The sequence below is a fragment of the Theropithecus gelada genome, chromosome 4 (genome assembly GCF_003255815.1).
Source record: "Theropithecus gelada isolate Dixy chromosome 4, Tgel_1.0, whole genome shotgun sequence".
Classification (NCBI taxonomy): Eukaryota; Metazoa; Chordata; class Mammalia; order Primates; family Cercopithecidae; genus Theropithecus; species Theropithecus gelada.
Window position 1 is genome coordinate 154,240,021 of NC_037671.1, and position 15,972 is coordinate 154,255,992.

A 15,972-nucleotide genomic window follows, 5' to 3' on the forward strand; every position below is an offset into this window, starting at 1 on the left:
GCTTGAGGATGAATGAAGCATGTCCTAGAACATGTTTCAGGATTCTTCGACAAATGGAGATGCACAATCTCTTACTTAATTCTTCATGTTCTCAGTAAAACTCCTTGTTTTTGCCAAATACTTGACAAAAAAGTAACAAATATAAGAAGTAATGTTTACTTGCCAACAAAATTTTAGTCTCCCTGATTCTAAGTATGGATCTCCAAAATAATGCCTTAAAGACATAAACAAGATAGGGCACACAGCTCCCCACCGTCTCTTGCCTAAGATATTACATTCCTTAAAAAATAAATGAACTTGGTCCTTGTCTGTTCTTACACATAAAATCATGCCTGCCAAAATCAACAATTATGCCCTCACAAATTGTAACCAAATATACTTAGGCCCAAATTTTAATATAATTTTACACATACTGGATCTTCACTCCCTATATAAAAACTATACGCTGCATTAAAACAGTCTAACAAAACATCTCTCTAGACAATTTTTCCAAAATATAATCCTCAATAAGACTGTAAATAAATTTTAATTCTTTAAACATCTAGTATTTCTTTAGTCAACAGTACAAACTGCGTGATACAAGCAACCAAAGCTAAGATGCCCCAAGATTTTCCCCATTGAAATGAGAGTCATGAAGGCACAAGTAATGATTAAATCACTCCCTTTTTGTGATTGTAACAAAGCTACAGTCAGGTGAAAGAAAAATTTAACTGATCGACTGCTCAGAATTTGGCCACTGTCTGTGACTCTCCTTATGAACTTCCCTCCAGGGGAAATTCCTTGTTCACTTTGGCCCTTGCTGGAGGGGAAGGTGACTTGAAGCAGAGATTACATGAAAGCTGTTATTTTGTAAAGGTTACAGGAGATGCAACAAGAGGCAGCGCTGAGCTACCCAGGTGCAGCGAGAGGAGAACATCAAAAGAGGAGTAAAGACAGCACGAAGTAGAGCTGCATTCTCTGAAGCTTATCTGAGCTCCTTTAGTTGAGAAATCAAGACTTGCAATCTCAAGATAAAAAGCTGGCTTGTGACAAAGCCAGTGTTTCTTGACCAAGTTGGAAGTACCATAGAAGCAGTTTTTCTTGCAACCAATCTATTTCTTATATACGGTATGCAGCTACATGTGAAAATAACTCATGAAACTCTTCAAAGAAACCTTAAGGACTTGAAGAAATGCTTATATGGAAGGAGGGGGTTCTAGTGTTTCATTTGGAATCCTTTCTACCAGAGCCAACCGACTGCATACATGACTTTAGGGCACAAGTGAAAAAGAGAAGCTGGATGCCAAGTCCGGATTCCAAGATGTGAAGCCAATGGAAATGGGAGGGAAATTATTATTGCCATTTAATATGTATTAAATATAACATTTGAGAGATCACAGACCCAGAAACACCAGGGCAAGGAATTGGAACTTCTGCCAGCATGAGCAGCTAACGCCAACTGAAAGAGCCCAGGATTGTCCCAGAAGTGAACAATGTATCAAGACAGAAAATGAACTGGATAAGAGTTTTTCTTCCTAGACCTTCTGGTCTGAAATGCGGGGAGAGAACTCTGTCTTTATGCCAATCTGTTTAACTTAAATGAAACAAACAATATTTAAAGTTGAGCTGAGCTCACGGAAGTAGAAAAAAGGTGTTCTCACAAAATTATTTCTATGCCCTATGGTGCCACCGATAATCTAAGGAAGAGTTACTCGCACTGATTTCCAGGTGAGATAGTATGGCATTGGAATCAATGACTCCAAATGAGATAAAGAGGGACATTCCATAAATATCCAATAAATGACTCCTAACTTGGGGAAAGGAATGTTCATGGGGGATGCTATCAGAATTACTCTTCGGGGGAAGGCTGGTTATTCTAAATATAGGTGCTGCCCACCATTCCACCATTCTCTCATTTGTTTATTGGGATCTATTACTGACTAGGTCTGTTACATCTTTTCTCTGTATTGATGGGAAAAATAGAATATGGCAGAATTACATATAAATATAAATATATATATATATTTACACACACACATTTTTTTTTTTTTTGAGATCGAGTCTCACTCTGTCACTAGGCTAGAGTACAGTGGTGCCAACTCAGCTCACTGCAACCTCCAACTCTCTGGTTCAAGCAATTCTCCTGCCTCAGCCTCCCAAGTAGCTGGGATTACAGGCACACGCCACCACACCCAGATACTTTTTGTATTTTTAGTAGAAACGGGGTTTCATCATGTTGGCTAGGATGGTCTTGATCTCCTGACCTCGTGATCTGCCCGCCTCGGCCTCCCAAAGTGCTGGGATTACAGGCGTGAGCCACCGTGCCAGGCCCAGAATATTTTAAAATTATTAAGGTACAGCTCTGATAATATTGAACAAAATAATAAATAATAAAAATACATTTATTAAATACTATCAGGCTAGTACGCTGCTGAGTCCTTTGTATGGATTATTTAATTCTAGTAAGCTGCTAAGAAGTAAATATTCCTATTATTATCTTTATACAAAGTATGAAATGAGGCACAGGCAAGTAACTTGTCCAAGATCACATTTGTTAACCCAGGTTGTCTGGCTCCAGTATCCATATCATAACTTCTCAAAATATTACTTAAATTTGAAAAAAAAAATACTTAAAATTTAAAAAACTCTTTTTCCTAGCATCAAAGGCCCTATGTGAAGCACTTCCAACTCTTTCTTCTGCTAGTGCCTTATTTGCTCTCTTGTGTAGCAGAAGAGCTCCTTATACATGCTGTCCATACTCACAGTCCCCAATTCTCATTCTCTTAACCCCGCTACAAGCATCCTTATCACTTTACCAAAACTACTCAGCAAGGTCTACTAAGACCTCCATATAAATAAAGCCAGTGGTTAACTTCTGCCCTTTAGCTCATTTGAACTATAAGTAGCATCTGATACTACAATCACTCCCACTGCAGTTGGCTTCTGGGACACCACTGTCTCTTGGTTATCTATAAGGTTACTTATTTTCAACCTCTTTGCTAGTTCCTTTTTTTCTAACCGCTAATGCTGGGTAGCTCCAGGGCCGAGTTCTTGGTAATTTTATTATACCCAGACTCACTCCCTTGGTGATCTCATGCAAGGTCATGGTTTAAAAGTCCATATGCATGCAGATGAATCCAGCCTAGACTTCTCTCCTTAATGCCTGCTCATGTAACTGCTTTCAAAATATTGCCACTTGGATATCTAACAGGCACTTCAAATTCCATACATCCATGACTGAACTCCTGAATCCCTGCTAATGGTACCTGATTTACCTCCACTTCCCTATTTGTCTTGTTGGAAAATCCATCCTTGCAATGGCTCAAGTCAAAAATCTTGTGGTTATCCTTAAAATCCTCTTGTATCAGAAAAAATACTATAGACTCTACCTTCAAAAATATATCTAGAATCTGATTACTTATCACTCCACAATTACTGCCCTCACCAACAGTACCCTGCTTCACTCTCAGAAATGTCCTGATTTGAACAATAATCGCCCTAACACAAAGCCCTCCATGATCTCATTCCCCATCATAGTGTTACTTCTCTGCCCTGCCCTGTTACTATCACCAGCCCTGAGTCCACCCCAGCCACACCTTTGGTAACAGGCACATTTCTGCTTTGGACCTTTGTTCTAGTAGTTTTCTTTGCATAGAATGTTCTTCCAGATATCTACATGGCAAATTCCTTGAAGACTTGTTTCCAGTATTTTCTTAGTTTTTAATTATTCAATGAGACTTCTTGTTGAATGCTGCAATGACCCTATCTCTCCACAACTTGTCCTATTTGTTCTGCTCATCTTTTTTGTCTCTATTGTACATACCACCTTTCAATACACTATAGAATTTTATTTGCTCATTAATATTTCATTATCAGTCTCCCTCCACTAGAATGTAAGCTCTATGAAATAAGGGCTTTTTGTTACTTTGTTCACTGGTGCATCTCAAGGGTAGAACATGTCTGGCATATATGTAGGTGACCAGTAAATATTTGTTGAATGAACACATATACACTATCACAGTGACTGGCAAAATGGCCAAATAGGAACAGCTCCGGTCTGCAGCTCCCAGCAAGATCAACGCAGAAGGCAGGTAATTTCTGCATTTCCAACTGAGGCACCCTACTCATCTCATTGGTACTGCTTAGATAGTGGGTACAGCCCATGGAGGGCGAGCCGAAGCAGGGTGAGGCGTTGCATCACCCAGGAAGCGCAAGAGGTCAGGGAACTCCCTCCCCTAGCCAAGGGAAACCATGAGGGACTATGCCGTGAGGAACAGTGCATTTCGGCCCAGAAACTACGCTTTTCCCAGGGTCTTCACAACCCACAGAGCAGGAGATTCCCTCAGGTGCCTACACCACCAGGGCCCTGGGTTTCAAGTACAAAACTGGGCGGCCGTTTGGGCAGATACTGAGCTAGCTGCAGTGGTTTTGTTTCCTAACCCACTTATGCCTGGAATGCCAGCGAGCCAGAACAATTCACTCACCTGGAAAGCGGGCTGAAGCTAGGGAGCCAAGTGGTCTAGCTCAGCAGATTCCACCTCCACAGAGCCCAGCAAGCTAAGATCCACTGGCTTGAACTTCTTGCTGCCAGAATAGCAGTCTGAAGTCAACCTGGGATACTCAAGCTTGGTGGGAGGAGGGGCGTCTACCATTACTGAGGCTTGAGTAGGCTGTTTGCCCCTTCAGTGTATACAAAGCTGCTGGGAAGTTCTAATTGGGTGAAGCCCACTACAGCTCGGCAAAGCCACTGTAGCCAGACTGCCTCTCTAGATTCCTCCTCTCTGGGCAGGGTATCTCTGACAGAAAGGCAGTAGCCCCAGTCAGGAGTTTATAGATAAAACTCCCATTCCCATGGGACAAAGCACCCGGGGGAAGGGGCAGCTGTGGGCACAGCTTCAGCAGACTTAAACATTCCTGCCTGCCAGCTCTGAAGAGAGCAGTGGATCTCCCAGCACAGCACTCGAGCTCTGCTAAGGGACAGATTGCCTCCTCACGTGGGTCCCTGACCCCTGTGCCTCCTGACTGGGAGACACCTCATACAAGACAGCTCCAGCTGGCATCTGGCGGGTGCCCCTCTGGGATGAAGCTTCCAGAGGAAGGAGCAGGCAGCAATCTCTGGTGTTCTGTAGCCTCTGCTGGTGATACCCAGGCAAACAGGGTCTGGAGTGGACCTCCAGAAAACAGCAGCAGATCTGCAGCAGAGGGGCCTGTTAGAAGGCAAACTAACAAACAGAAAGGAATAGCATCAACATCAACATCAACAAAAAAGGCGTTCACACAAAAACCCCATCCGAAGGCCACCAACATCAAAGACCAAAGGTAGATAAATCCACGAAGATGAGGAAAAAAAACAGCACAAAAATGCTGAAAATTCCAAAAACAGAACACCTCTTCTCCTCTGAAGGATCACAACTCCTCACCAACAAGGGAACAAAACTGGATGGAGAATGAGTTCGATGAATGGACAGAAGTAGGTTTCAGAAGGTGGGTAATCGCAAACTCCTCCAAGCTAAAGGGGCATGTTTTAACCCCATGCAAGGAAGAAAGAACCTTGAAAAAAGGTTAGAGGAATTGCTAACCAGAATAACCAATTTAGAGAAGAACATAAGTGACCTGATGGAACTGAAAAACACAGCACAGGAACTTCATGAATTATACACAAGTATCAATAGCAGAATCAATCAAGTGGAAGAAAGGACATCAGAGACTGAAGATCAACTTAATTAAATAAAGAGTGAAGACAAGATTAGAGAAGAATGAATGAAAAGGAACAAACAAAGCCTCCAAGAAATATGGGACTATGTGAAAAGACCAAAAAGACCAAACCTATGTTTGACTGGTGCACCTGAGAGGGATGGGGAGAATGGAACCAAGTTGGAAAACACTCTTCAGGATATTATCCAGCAGAACTTCCCCAGCCTAGCAAGACAGGCCAACATTCAAATTCAGGAAATACAGAGACCACCACAAAGATACTCTTCAAGAAGAGCAACCCAAAACACATAACTGTCAGACTCACCAGAGTTGAAATGAAGGAAAAAATGTTAAAGGCAGCCAGAGAGAAAAGTCAGGTTACCCACAAAGGGAAGCCCATCACACTAACAGCAGATCTCCCTGCAGAAACCCTACAAGTCAGAAGAGAGTGGGGCCAATATTCAACATTATTAAAGAAAAGAATTTTCAACCTAGAATTTCATATACAGCCAAACTAAGCTTCATAAGTGAAGGAGAAAAAAAAATCCTTTACAGACAAGCAAATGCTGAGAGATTTTGTCACCACCAGGCCTGCCTTACAAGAGCTCCTGAAGGAAGCACTAAATATGAAAAGGAAAAACCAGTACCAGCCACTGCAAAAACATACCAAATTTTAATGACCACTGACACTATGAAGAAACTGCATCAATGAATGGGCAGAATAATCAGCTAGCATCATAATGACATGATCAAATTCACACATAATAATATTAACCTTAAATGTAAATGGGCTAAATTTCCCAATTAAAAGACACAGACTGGCAAACTGGATAGAGTAAAGACCCATCAGTGTGCTGTATTCAGGAGACTCATCTCACATGCAGAGACACACAAAGGCTCAAAATAAAGGGATAGAGGAATATTTGCCAAGCAAATGGAAAGAAAAAAAAAAAAAAAAAAAGCCGGGGTTGCAATCCTAGTCTCTGATAAAACAGACTTTAAACCAACAAAGATTAAAAAAAGGCAAAGAAGGGCACTACATAATGGTAAAGGGATCAATGCAACAAGAAGAGTTAACTATCCTAAATATATATGCACCCAACACAGAAGCATCCAGATTCATAAAGCAAGTTCTTAGATACCTACAAATAGACTTAGACTCCTACACAATAATAGTGGGAGATTTTAACATCCCGTTGTCAATATCAGACAGATCAACGAGATAGAAAATTAATAAGGATATTCAGGACTTTAACTCAGCTCTGGACCAAGTGGACCTACCAGACATCTACTGAACTCTCCACCCCAAATAAACAGAATATACATTCTTCTCAGTACCACATAGCATTTATTCTAAAATTGACCACATAATTGGAAGTAAGACCCTTCTCAGGAAATGCAAAATAACTGAAATCATAACCAACAGTCTCTCAGACTACAGTGCAATCAAATTAGAACTCAGGATTAAGAAACTCACTCAAAACCACACAACTACATGGAAACTGAACAATCTGCTCCTGAATGACTACTGGGCAAATAAAAAAATTAAGGCAGAAATAAATAAGTTATTTGAAACCAATGAGAACAAAGACACAACATACCAGAATCTCTGGGACACAGCTAAAGCAGTGTTTAGAGGGAAATTTATAGCACTAAATGCATTGACACCCTAACATCACAATTAAAAGAACTACAGAAGCAAGAGCTAACAAATTCAAAAGCTAGCAGAAGACAAGAAATAACTAAGATCAGAGCAGAACTGAAGGAGATAATGAAAAACCCTTCAAAAATCAATGAATCCAGGAGCTGGTGTTCTGAAAAGATTAACAAAATTGATAGACCACTAGCCAGACTACTAAAGAAGAAAAGAGAGAAGAATCAAATAGACACGATAAAAAATGATGAAGGGGATATCATAACTGATCCCACAGAAATACAAACTACCATCAGAGAATACTAGAAATAACTCTATGCAAATAAACTAGAAAAACTAGAAGAAATGGGTAAATTCCTGGACACATAAACCCTCCCAAGACTAAACCAGGAAGAAGTTGAATCCCTGAATAGACCAATAACAAGTTCTGAAATTGAAACAGTAATTAATAGCCTACCAACCAAAAAAAGCTCAGTATCAGACGGATTCACAGCCGAAGTCTACCAGAGGTACAAAGAGGAGCTGGTACCATTCCTTCTGAAACTACTCCAAACAACAGAAAAAGAGGGACTCCTCCCTAACTCATTTTATGAGGCTAGCATCATCCTAATACCAAAACCTGGCAGAGACACAACAAAAAAAAAGAAAATTTCAGGCCAATATCCCTGACGAACATTGATGCGAAAGTCCTCAATAAAATACTGGCAAAGGGAATCCAGCAGCACATCAAAAAGCTTATCCACCACGATCAAGTTGGGTTCATCCCTGGGATGCAAGGCTGCTTCAATATACTTAAATCAATAAACGTAATCCATCACATAAACAGAACCAATGACAAAATCAACATGATTATCTCAACAGATGCAGAAAAGGCCTTTGATAAAATTCCACACACCTTCCTGCTAAAAACTCTCAATAAACTAGGTATTGATGGAACATATCTCAAAATAATGAGTCATTTATGACAAACCCACAGCCAATATCATACTGAATTGGCAAAAGCTGGAAGCATTCCCTTTTAAAACCAGCACAAGACAAGGATGTCCTCTCTCACCACTCCTATTCAACATAATATTGGAAGTTCTGGCCAGGGCAATCAGAGAAGAGAAAGAAAGAAAGGGTATTTAAATAGGAAGAGAGGAAGTCAAATTGTCTCTGTTTGCAGACAACATGATTGTATATTTAGAAAACCCCATCGTCTCAGCGCAAAATATCCTTAAGCTGATAAGCAACTTCAGCAAAGTCTCAGGATACAAAATCAGTGTGCAAAAATCACAAGCATTCCAATACACCAATAATAGACAAGCAGAGAGCCAAATCACGATTGAACTCCCATTCACAATTGCTATAAAGAGAATAAAATACCTAGGAATCCAACTTAAAAGGGACATGAAGGACCTCTTCAAGGACAACTACAAACCACTGCTCAAGGAAATAAGAGAGGACATAAATGGAAAAACATTCCATGCTTATGAACAGGAAGAATCAATGTCGTGAAAATGGCCATACTGCCCAAAGTAATTTATAGATTCAATGCTATCTCCATCAAGCTACCACCGACTTTCTTCACAGAATTAGAAAAAACTACTTTAAATTTCATATGAAACCAACAAAGAGCCCATATGGCCGAGACACTCCTAAGCAAAAAGAACAAAGCTGGAGACATCATGCTACCTGACTTCAAACTGTACTGCAAGTCTACAGTAACCAAAACAGCATGGTACTGGTACCAAAACAGATATATAGACCAATGAAACAGAACAGAGGCATCAGAAATAACACCACACATCTACAACCACCTGATCTTTGACAAACCTGACAAAAACAAGCAATGGGGAAGGGATTCCTTATTTAATAGTGTTGGGAAAACTGGTTAGCCATATGCAGAAAACTGAAATTGGACGCCTTCCTTACACTTTATACAAAAATTAATTCAATGGATTAAAGACTTAAACATAAGCTCTAAAACCATAAAAACCCTAGAGGAAAACTTAGGCAATACCATTCAGGACATAGGCATGGGCAAAGACTTCATGACTAAAACATCAAAAGCAATGGCAACAAAAGCCAAAATTGACAAATAGGATCTAATTAAACTAAAGAGCTTCTGCACAGCAAAAGAAACTATCATCAGAGTAAACAGGCAACCTACAGAATGGAGAAAATTTTTGCAGTCCATCCATCTGACAAAGGGCTAATATCCAGATTCTTCAAGGAACTTAAACAAATTTACAATAAAATCAACCCCATCAAAAAGTGGGTGAAGGATATGAACAGACACTTCTCAAAAGAAGACATTTATGCAGCCAACAAACATGGAAAAAAGCTCATCATCACTGGTCATTAGAGAAATGCAAATAAAAACCACAATGAGATACCATCTCATGCCAGTTAGAACGGTGATCATTAAGAAGTCAGGAAACAACAGATACTGGAGAGGATGTGGAGAAATAAAAACACTTTACACTGTTGGTCGGAGTGTAAATTAGTTCAACCATTGTGGAAGACAGTGTGGCAATTCCTCAAGGATCTAGAACCAGAAATACCATTTGACCCAGCAATCCCATTACTGGCTATATACCCAAAGGATTATAAATCATTCTACTATAAAGACACATGCACACATGGTTTATTGCAGCATTGTTCACAATAGCAAAGACTTGGAACCAACCCAAATGCCCATCTATGATAGATTGGATAAAAGAAAATGTGACACATACACACCATGGAATACTATGCAGCCATAAAAAAGGATGAGTTCATGTCCTTTGCAGGGACATGGATAAAGCTGGAAACCATCATTCTCAGCAAGCTAACACAGGAACAGTAAACCAAGCACCATATATTCTCACTCATAGGTGGGAGCTGAATAACGAGAACACATGGAGACAGAGGCGGAACATCACACACTGGCACCTATCAGGGACTGGGGAGCTGGGGAGGGAGAGCATTAGGAGAAATACCTAATGTATATGACAGGTCGATGGGTGCAGCAAAACACCAACGCACATGTATACCTATGTAACAAACCTGCACGTTCTGCACATGTATCCCAGAACTTAAACTATATTTAAAAAAAAAAAAAGTTAATTATGCCGTCTTATCTTAGACATCCCTTCACTTACTTTCCCGGTTCACTGCCTTCCTTCCTGTCATAATCCTTCTGCTTGAAATAGACGTTGTCAAAAGCCTAATTTCAGCTGAGAAAAATGTCCTCTTCTCCCACCCTTCCCATTCAATGGATTAAGGATAAAAGCAGACAAACAGATTGAATATAGAAACTCTGAAATTATTTACAATTTCAGAATCAGTAATCAAAGCAAGAGCTCCACAGTGTTCTTACTTAACTGCCTGGCACTGAGTCTTAGCAACTTCCCTATGAACTCAGGTTCATTTAAAAAACTTCCCGTAGTTTCGATTCAAAGGAATCCCTGACCAATACTGCCACCTACTGATGAGTAGGTGAGAAACCAGGACAATCAGAGAGTGCAAACCAGTTTAATGAAAACGAGGAAAGACAATAATGAAAAATCCCATGAAGTTGGTAAAATAATCTGCCTTTCCCAAAGAGTACTAGTAAGGAGTTTACATCGAATTCTACAGCAGCATTAAGCAAAGATTGTGTAAGTGCAAAGAATTACAATGACCTCCGATATAGTCTGGCTCTGTGTCCCCACCCGAATCTCATCTTGAATTGTAATCTGAATTGTAATCCCCACATGTTGGGGGAGGGACCTTGTGGGAGGTGACTGAATCATGGAGGCAGTTCCCCGTGCTGTTCTCGTGATTGGGAGTTCTCACAAGATCTGATGGTTTTGTGAGGGGCTTTTCCCCCCTTCACTCTGCACTTCTCTTTCTTCTCTGTCCTGGCGCCATATGAAGGACATGTTTTCTTCCCCTTCCGCCATGACTGTAGGTTTTCTGAGGCCTCCCCAACTATGTGAGTCAATTAAACTTCTTTTCTTTATAAATTACCCAGTCTCAGGTATTTCTTCATAGCAGTGTGAGAACAGATTAATGAAGCCTCTTTCAGAAAGGAGCATCACCAACGTTAACAGGACAACCAGTCCTCCCTTAAGAGTTCAAATGTTTCAAACTCAAGGCAAATATATTTGTTTTTATTTTGTCTCATACACACACAGAAAAACAAATAAAAATCTAGCCTGAGATTTAAAACTCACTAAGGGAAAAAAATCACAGCAAAAGCAGTAGGTTAATATCAGGATATTTATATTCAAGGATCTATAGTATTAAGCTTTTTTTCTCTTTAGATCCAGGCATGGTGGCATGCACCTGTGGTCCTAGCTACTTAGGAGACTGAGGCAGGAGGATTGCTTGAGCCCCAGCACTTGAGGCTGCAGTTAGCCACGAATGCGCTACTGTACTCCAATCTGGACAACAGAGCAAGACCCTGTCTCTAAAAAAATAAAGATTTTTTAAAGTCCGTATTTTTTGGTTATTTATGTGATATTATTCAATATCGATTAACCTGGGTCATGAGTTCTAAAAGGCATTCAAAAGAAAATGGCATTTTCACTTTTTAAAAATTAAGATCTGATACTTTTTCATGATCAAAAATATGTTGTGTCTCCCTCCTGACCCTCCTTTTCAGGTAGGTAGCAAACATTGTGAAAATTAGTTGGCATAGGCTTCAGAAAACCTTTTACTTAAATCATCATCCTCACTGCTATCTTTTTTTTTTTTTTGAAGTCATATACACCTAAAATGTTCTAAGCACTTAATTTTTCTTTTATGTTGTTAATTGTTTTCAACCCACTAATAAGTACCATTTTGCTAATTGGGAAATTAATACATATTGTCAAAGAAACTGACTAAACTGTATTTTGAAAATCCTAAAAAATAAAAATTTGTAAAAGGAAAAAAACTAAAGATGAAAACACATTTATATCTCTGACATCTTCCTACTTCAAAAATGACAAAGAAAATAGCGGAAATAAAATAGAGGTGACTTTTAATAACAAAAAGAGTCCATTTCTCAATAATAATAAAGAGCAAAAATCCTCATAAACACATAGAATTAAAAGTAATGATTCCAAGAGAAGATAATTTAGAAAAAGGCATTTAATTACAAAATTTTCTTTTAAATAAAAAAGCAATGGCACGAATCACCACAAAATTATTTAAGTGATCATATCCACAGGCTGTTCTTGTAATTATATGCTAAAAATTTGTGACTGTTCTCATTAACTCCATTTCCTCCCCCCTTAATTAGAGACATCAAGAGCTTCTGAGAATGTGTAATTTTTCCTAAAGTACTACTAAAAGTATCATAAACACCGTTTGTGCAGCATTCATTTACATCACCTTTTATTTACTACATTCTAAACTCATAAAATATTTAACATTTCTCTACTTCATTTCTCTTATTTACAATACAGAGGCTCATCTCTTGTCACAATATGGTTTGTGCATTAAAATCCCTGGGAATAGGCTTTTGACAATATTTTAATAAATTGACTCCTATTATTTAAAATAAGAACACAAACAAAAGCTTGTTCACCCAGAAGAATAACTCTTCCAGTAGACTTATTCAGGAGTTTAAAAAAAATCCCTCTTTAAGTAAAATACTTTCTTCAACCATTACTGGATTATACTATCATGCATATTTATAATGCTAATATGACAACACGTAAAGCCAGCTATGACTTTTAAAATTCCATTTAGAAGAGTACAGTAGACAGAAAGTGCTTTGGCTTTCACTCTCTTGTTATCCATAATCCAGTTATTATTTCACATGGGTATATTTTATTTATTCTTAGTATAGAAGTATTTAATGGTTCAATAATAACTGGCAGCTTCTGACAGTCCTATTTTCTTGATCGCTGATACAATTCTGTGAACATAAGTCAGATGAACTGAAAAAAAATGCAAATCACCTCCTGTGATACAGCAGGAAAAGGTGGAACGTTATTATTTGAGCAAATGATTCAAAGAGATGAATACTAACATTCTGTCGTGACAGGAATACTGTGAAATTAGGTATGTTTTAATGTGCTGTCTTCACAACTTGCCATACCTGGTATTCGTTATCTTTTTGGTCAAAAAGCAAACCTAACTGGGAAAGGGCAGATGTGAGGAGGTAATAGAGGGGAGAGAGCATATATTACAGTATATATGAGTTTAGGAGAAAAGAGTGGGAAGAGAATACATTTTCACATATTAAAAAAAACAACTATGTCACATCTGGACACATTTCACAGAGCATATGAAAACTGCCCATAAGCTAATTAAGCCTCTTCACTCTCACTCCAGAAATTTTTTTTCTAATAATAACATTAATAATAATTAATATAATTCTGGCAGCAGCACAAATCTATGACTTTTTAAGGCTTGAGAGAGTCATTTTTAAATAGTTGGGTACAACTGAATAATAAGAGTCCTGCCACTTCTTTTATTTACACTCTTGACTCAGCAAGAATTATTACAGAAGTCCACGTGGGTATCTGCAGCTTGTTAAGTCTTCTACAATGGCTTTGACTTTATAACCCACTCAGCATTTGGGTTAAGCTGATATAAATCCTTCATGTAAGTGTCATCATCAAGGCAGCGTTCCCCTGTTAAAATAGATGTTGTGTCAGTTTAATATAGCAGGTAGATTGGTATGCAATTTTAAACTTAAGCTTAATTATTTAACTCTTAAATCTTGGGCTTCAACGTACTTATTCTACTTTGGGAGGCTGAGGTGGGCAGATTGCTTGAGATCTGGAGTTCGAGATCAGCCTGGGCAACATAATGAAATCCCGTCTCTACAAAAAATACAAAAATTAGCTAAGCATGGTGGCTCGCACCTGTAGTCCCAGCTACTCAGGAGGCTTGAGCTCAGGAGGTGGAGGTTGCAGTGAGCCGAGATTGTGCCACTGCACTCCAGCGTGGGTGACAGAGGCAGACACTGTCTCCAAAACAAAACAAATCAAAAAAAAACTTCTCATTCTTTCCTGTTTCTCAAAATATTGTAAAAATTGGCCAACAATTGGAAAACTAAAATTGATAGTCTTTCTCTAAATGAATAGGTTTCAAATTAATTCAGGAAGCTGAAAATACTTTGTATGATAGGCTTTTAAATGGTTCCTTAAAAGCTTAATCACCTTATTAGGAGAGGCAATGGTTCTGAATCCACCTAAGAAACTACACTTAATTCCCAAGATCTAAAAGTAAAATAAGAAATCAAATATATTAATATTTAAATAACCTTTACTAATAGAGTTAACAATTCCAGGTTTCTAGTGTCATGGCCTATTTAAAGAATAAGCCTTCACATTCCTATCTTTAACTTTCAATAATTTACTAACATTTTTAATTCCCACAAAAACATTCTACAAAATTTATTGTTTTATGTGTGTGTGTGTCTGTGTGTGTGTATGTATATATATATATATATATATATATATTTTTTTTTTTTTTTTTTTTTGAGACAGTCTCACTCTGTTGCCCAGGCTGGAGTGCAGTGGCCTGATCTCAGCTCACTGCAAGCTCTGCCTCCCAGGTTCACGTCATTCTCCTGCCTCAGCCTCCTGAGTAGCTGGGATTACAGGCATCCGTCACCATGCCCGGCTAATTTGTTTTTTGTATTTTTAGTAGAGACAGGGTTTAACCATGTTAGCCAGGATGGTCTCGATCTCCTGACCTTGTGATCCACCTGCCTTGGCCTCCCAAAGTGCTGGGATCACAGGTGTGAGCCACCGTGCCCGGCCTGTAAAATTATTTTTAATTACTATTTTGAACTTAACATTATTTATTTCTTAATAATTTTACCCTTACCATTTCCAAGAGTCAAAAAAGAGAAAAAGATTATTTCAAATTTTTAAAGAGATGGGTAAGACTCACTGATAATTACAAAAGGGTAAAATATAAAACATGGTCAAAATTAATTCATTCCATTTTTTAAATTACTAATGTGAATTTGAGTGTGTGTGCATGTGTATAAAATTTAGCAGTAAATCAACTATGGCAAAAGTAAATCTGCTTTTACTAAAAATATCTAATACTATACTATAATAAAGTGTTATCTTAGCCTTATATAAGCTCAACTACTTCCTTTACTATGTGACATGACTATATTAAAAAGAACAGACTTTTGAAAAACTTGCATCATTAACCATTCCAGGAGTTATTCTTACTGTATAGGGAACTTGCCTTTGCTGAAATTGAACATAGATGGGCATTTGTACAGAAGGAGCTCAAACAAGAGCCTGAAGAGAAAGGTCAAACCATTAAATAAATTCACAATATTCAGCAACTATCTAAAGCATGGTATATTTTACTTCTAATTTCCTGTTCTTCCTCCAAAGACATAAATAATAACCACTGGCAATATCCAAACAGCATATGAAAGGCAAAGAGAAAAAAATCCTGCTTACCAATATTTCCTCCAATTTCATACAAAAAAACTTCTCCTTTCTTGAGAGTCTGGGCAACCCCACTATGAGGGACAAAACAAAGGGATTACTTGTATCATCAAACGGCTTGCAAGTAAATCACTTTAACGTGCTTGGGGAATTCTGCCTGGTATGGAAAATTCATAACTTAGACACACTGTAATTATCTACACGTTTGTATTTTCCCATCTGTTAAATGTACCCAATAGGTAATAAAAGTGTCACACCTGTACATTAAGATAAACAAAT

The 15,972-nt window shown here is 38.4% G+C and overlaps 1 protein-coding gene across 2 annotated transcripts in view; it reads right to left on the minus strand.

The window, feature by feature from the left end:
- Window positions 1-12,394: 12,394 nt before the first annotated feature.
- The window catches only part of ARHGAP18 (Rho GTPase activating protein 18), a 139,495-nt gene continuing 135,917 nt past the window's right edge, over window positions 12,395-15,972 (minus strand). Inside the window, exons 14-15 of one of the 2 annotated variants that reach the window (XM_025383579.1) lie at window positions 15,706-15,767; window positions 12,395-13,902 (exon numbers count right to left, since the gene is read on the minus strand). In XM_025383579.1, the coding sequence (XP_025239364.1) occupies window positions 13,811-13,902; window positions 15,706-15,767 (154 nt within the window). In that variant the 3' untranslated portion in view covers window positions 12,395-13,810. The remainder of the gene's footprint in view (window positions 13,903-15,705; window positions 15,768-15,972) is intronic. The other variant, XM_025383580.1, reaches the window with a different exon arrangement.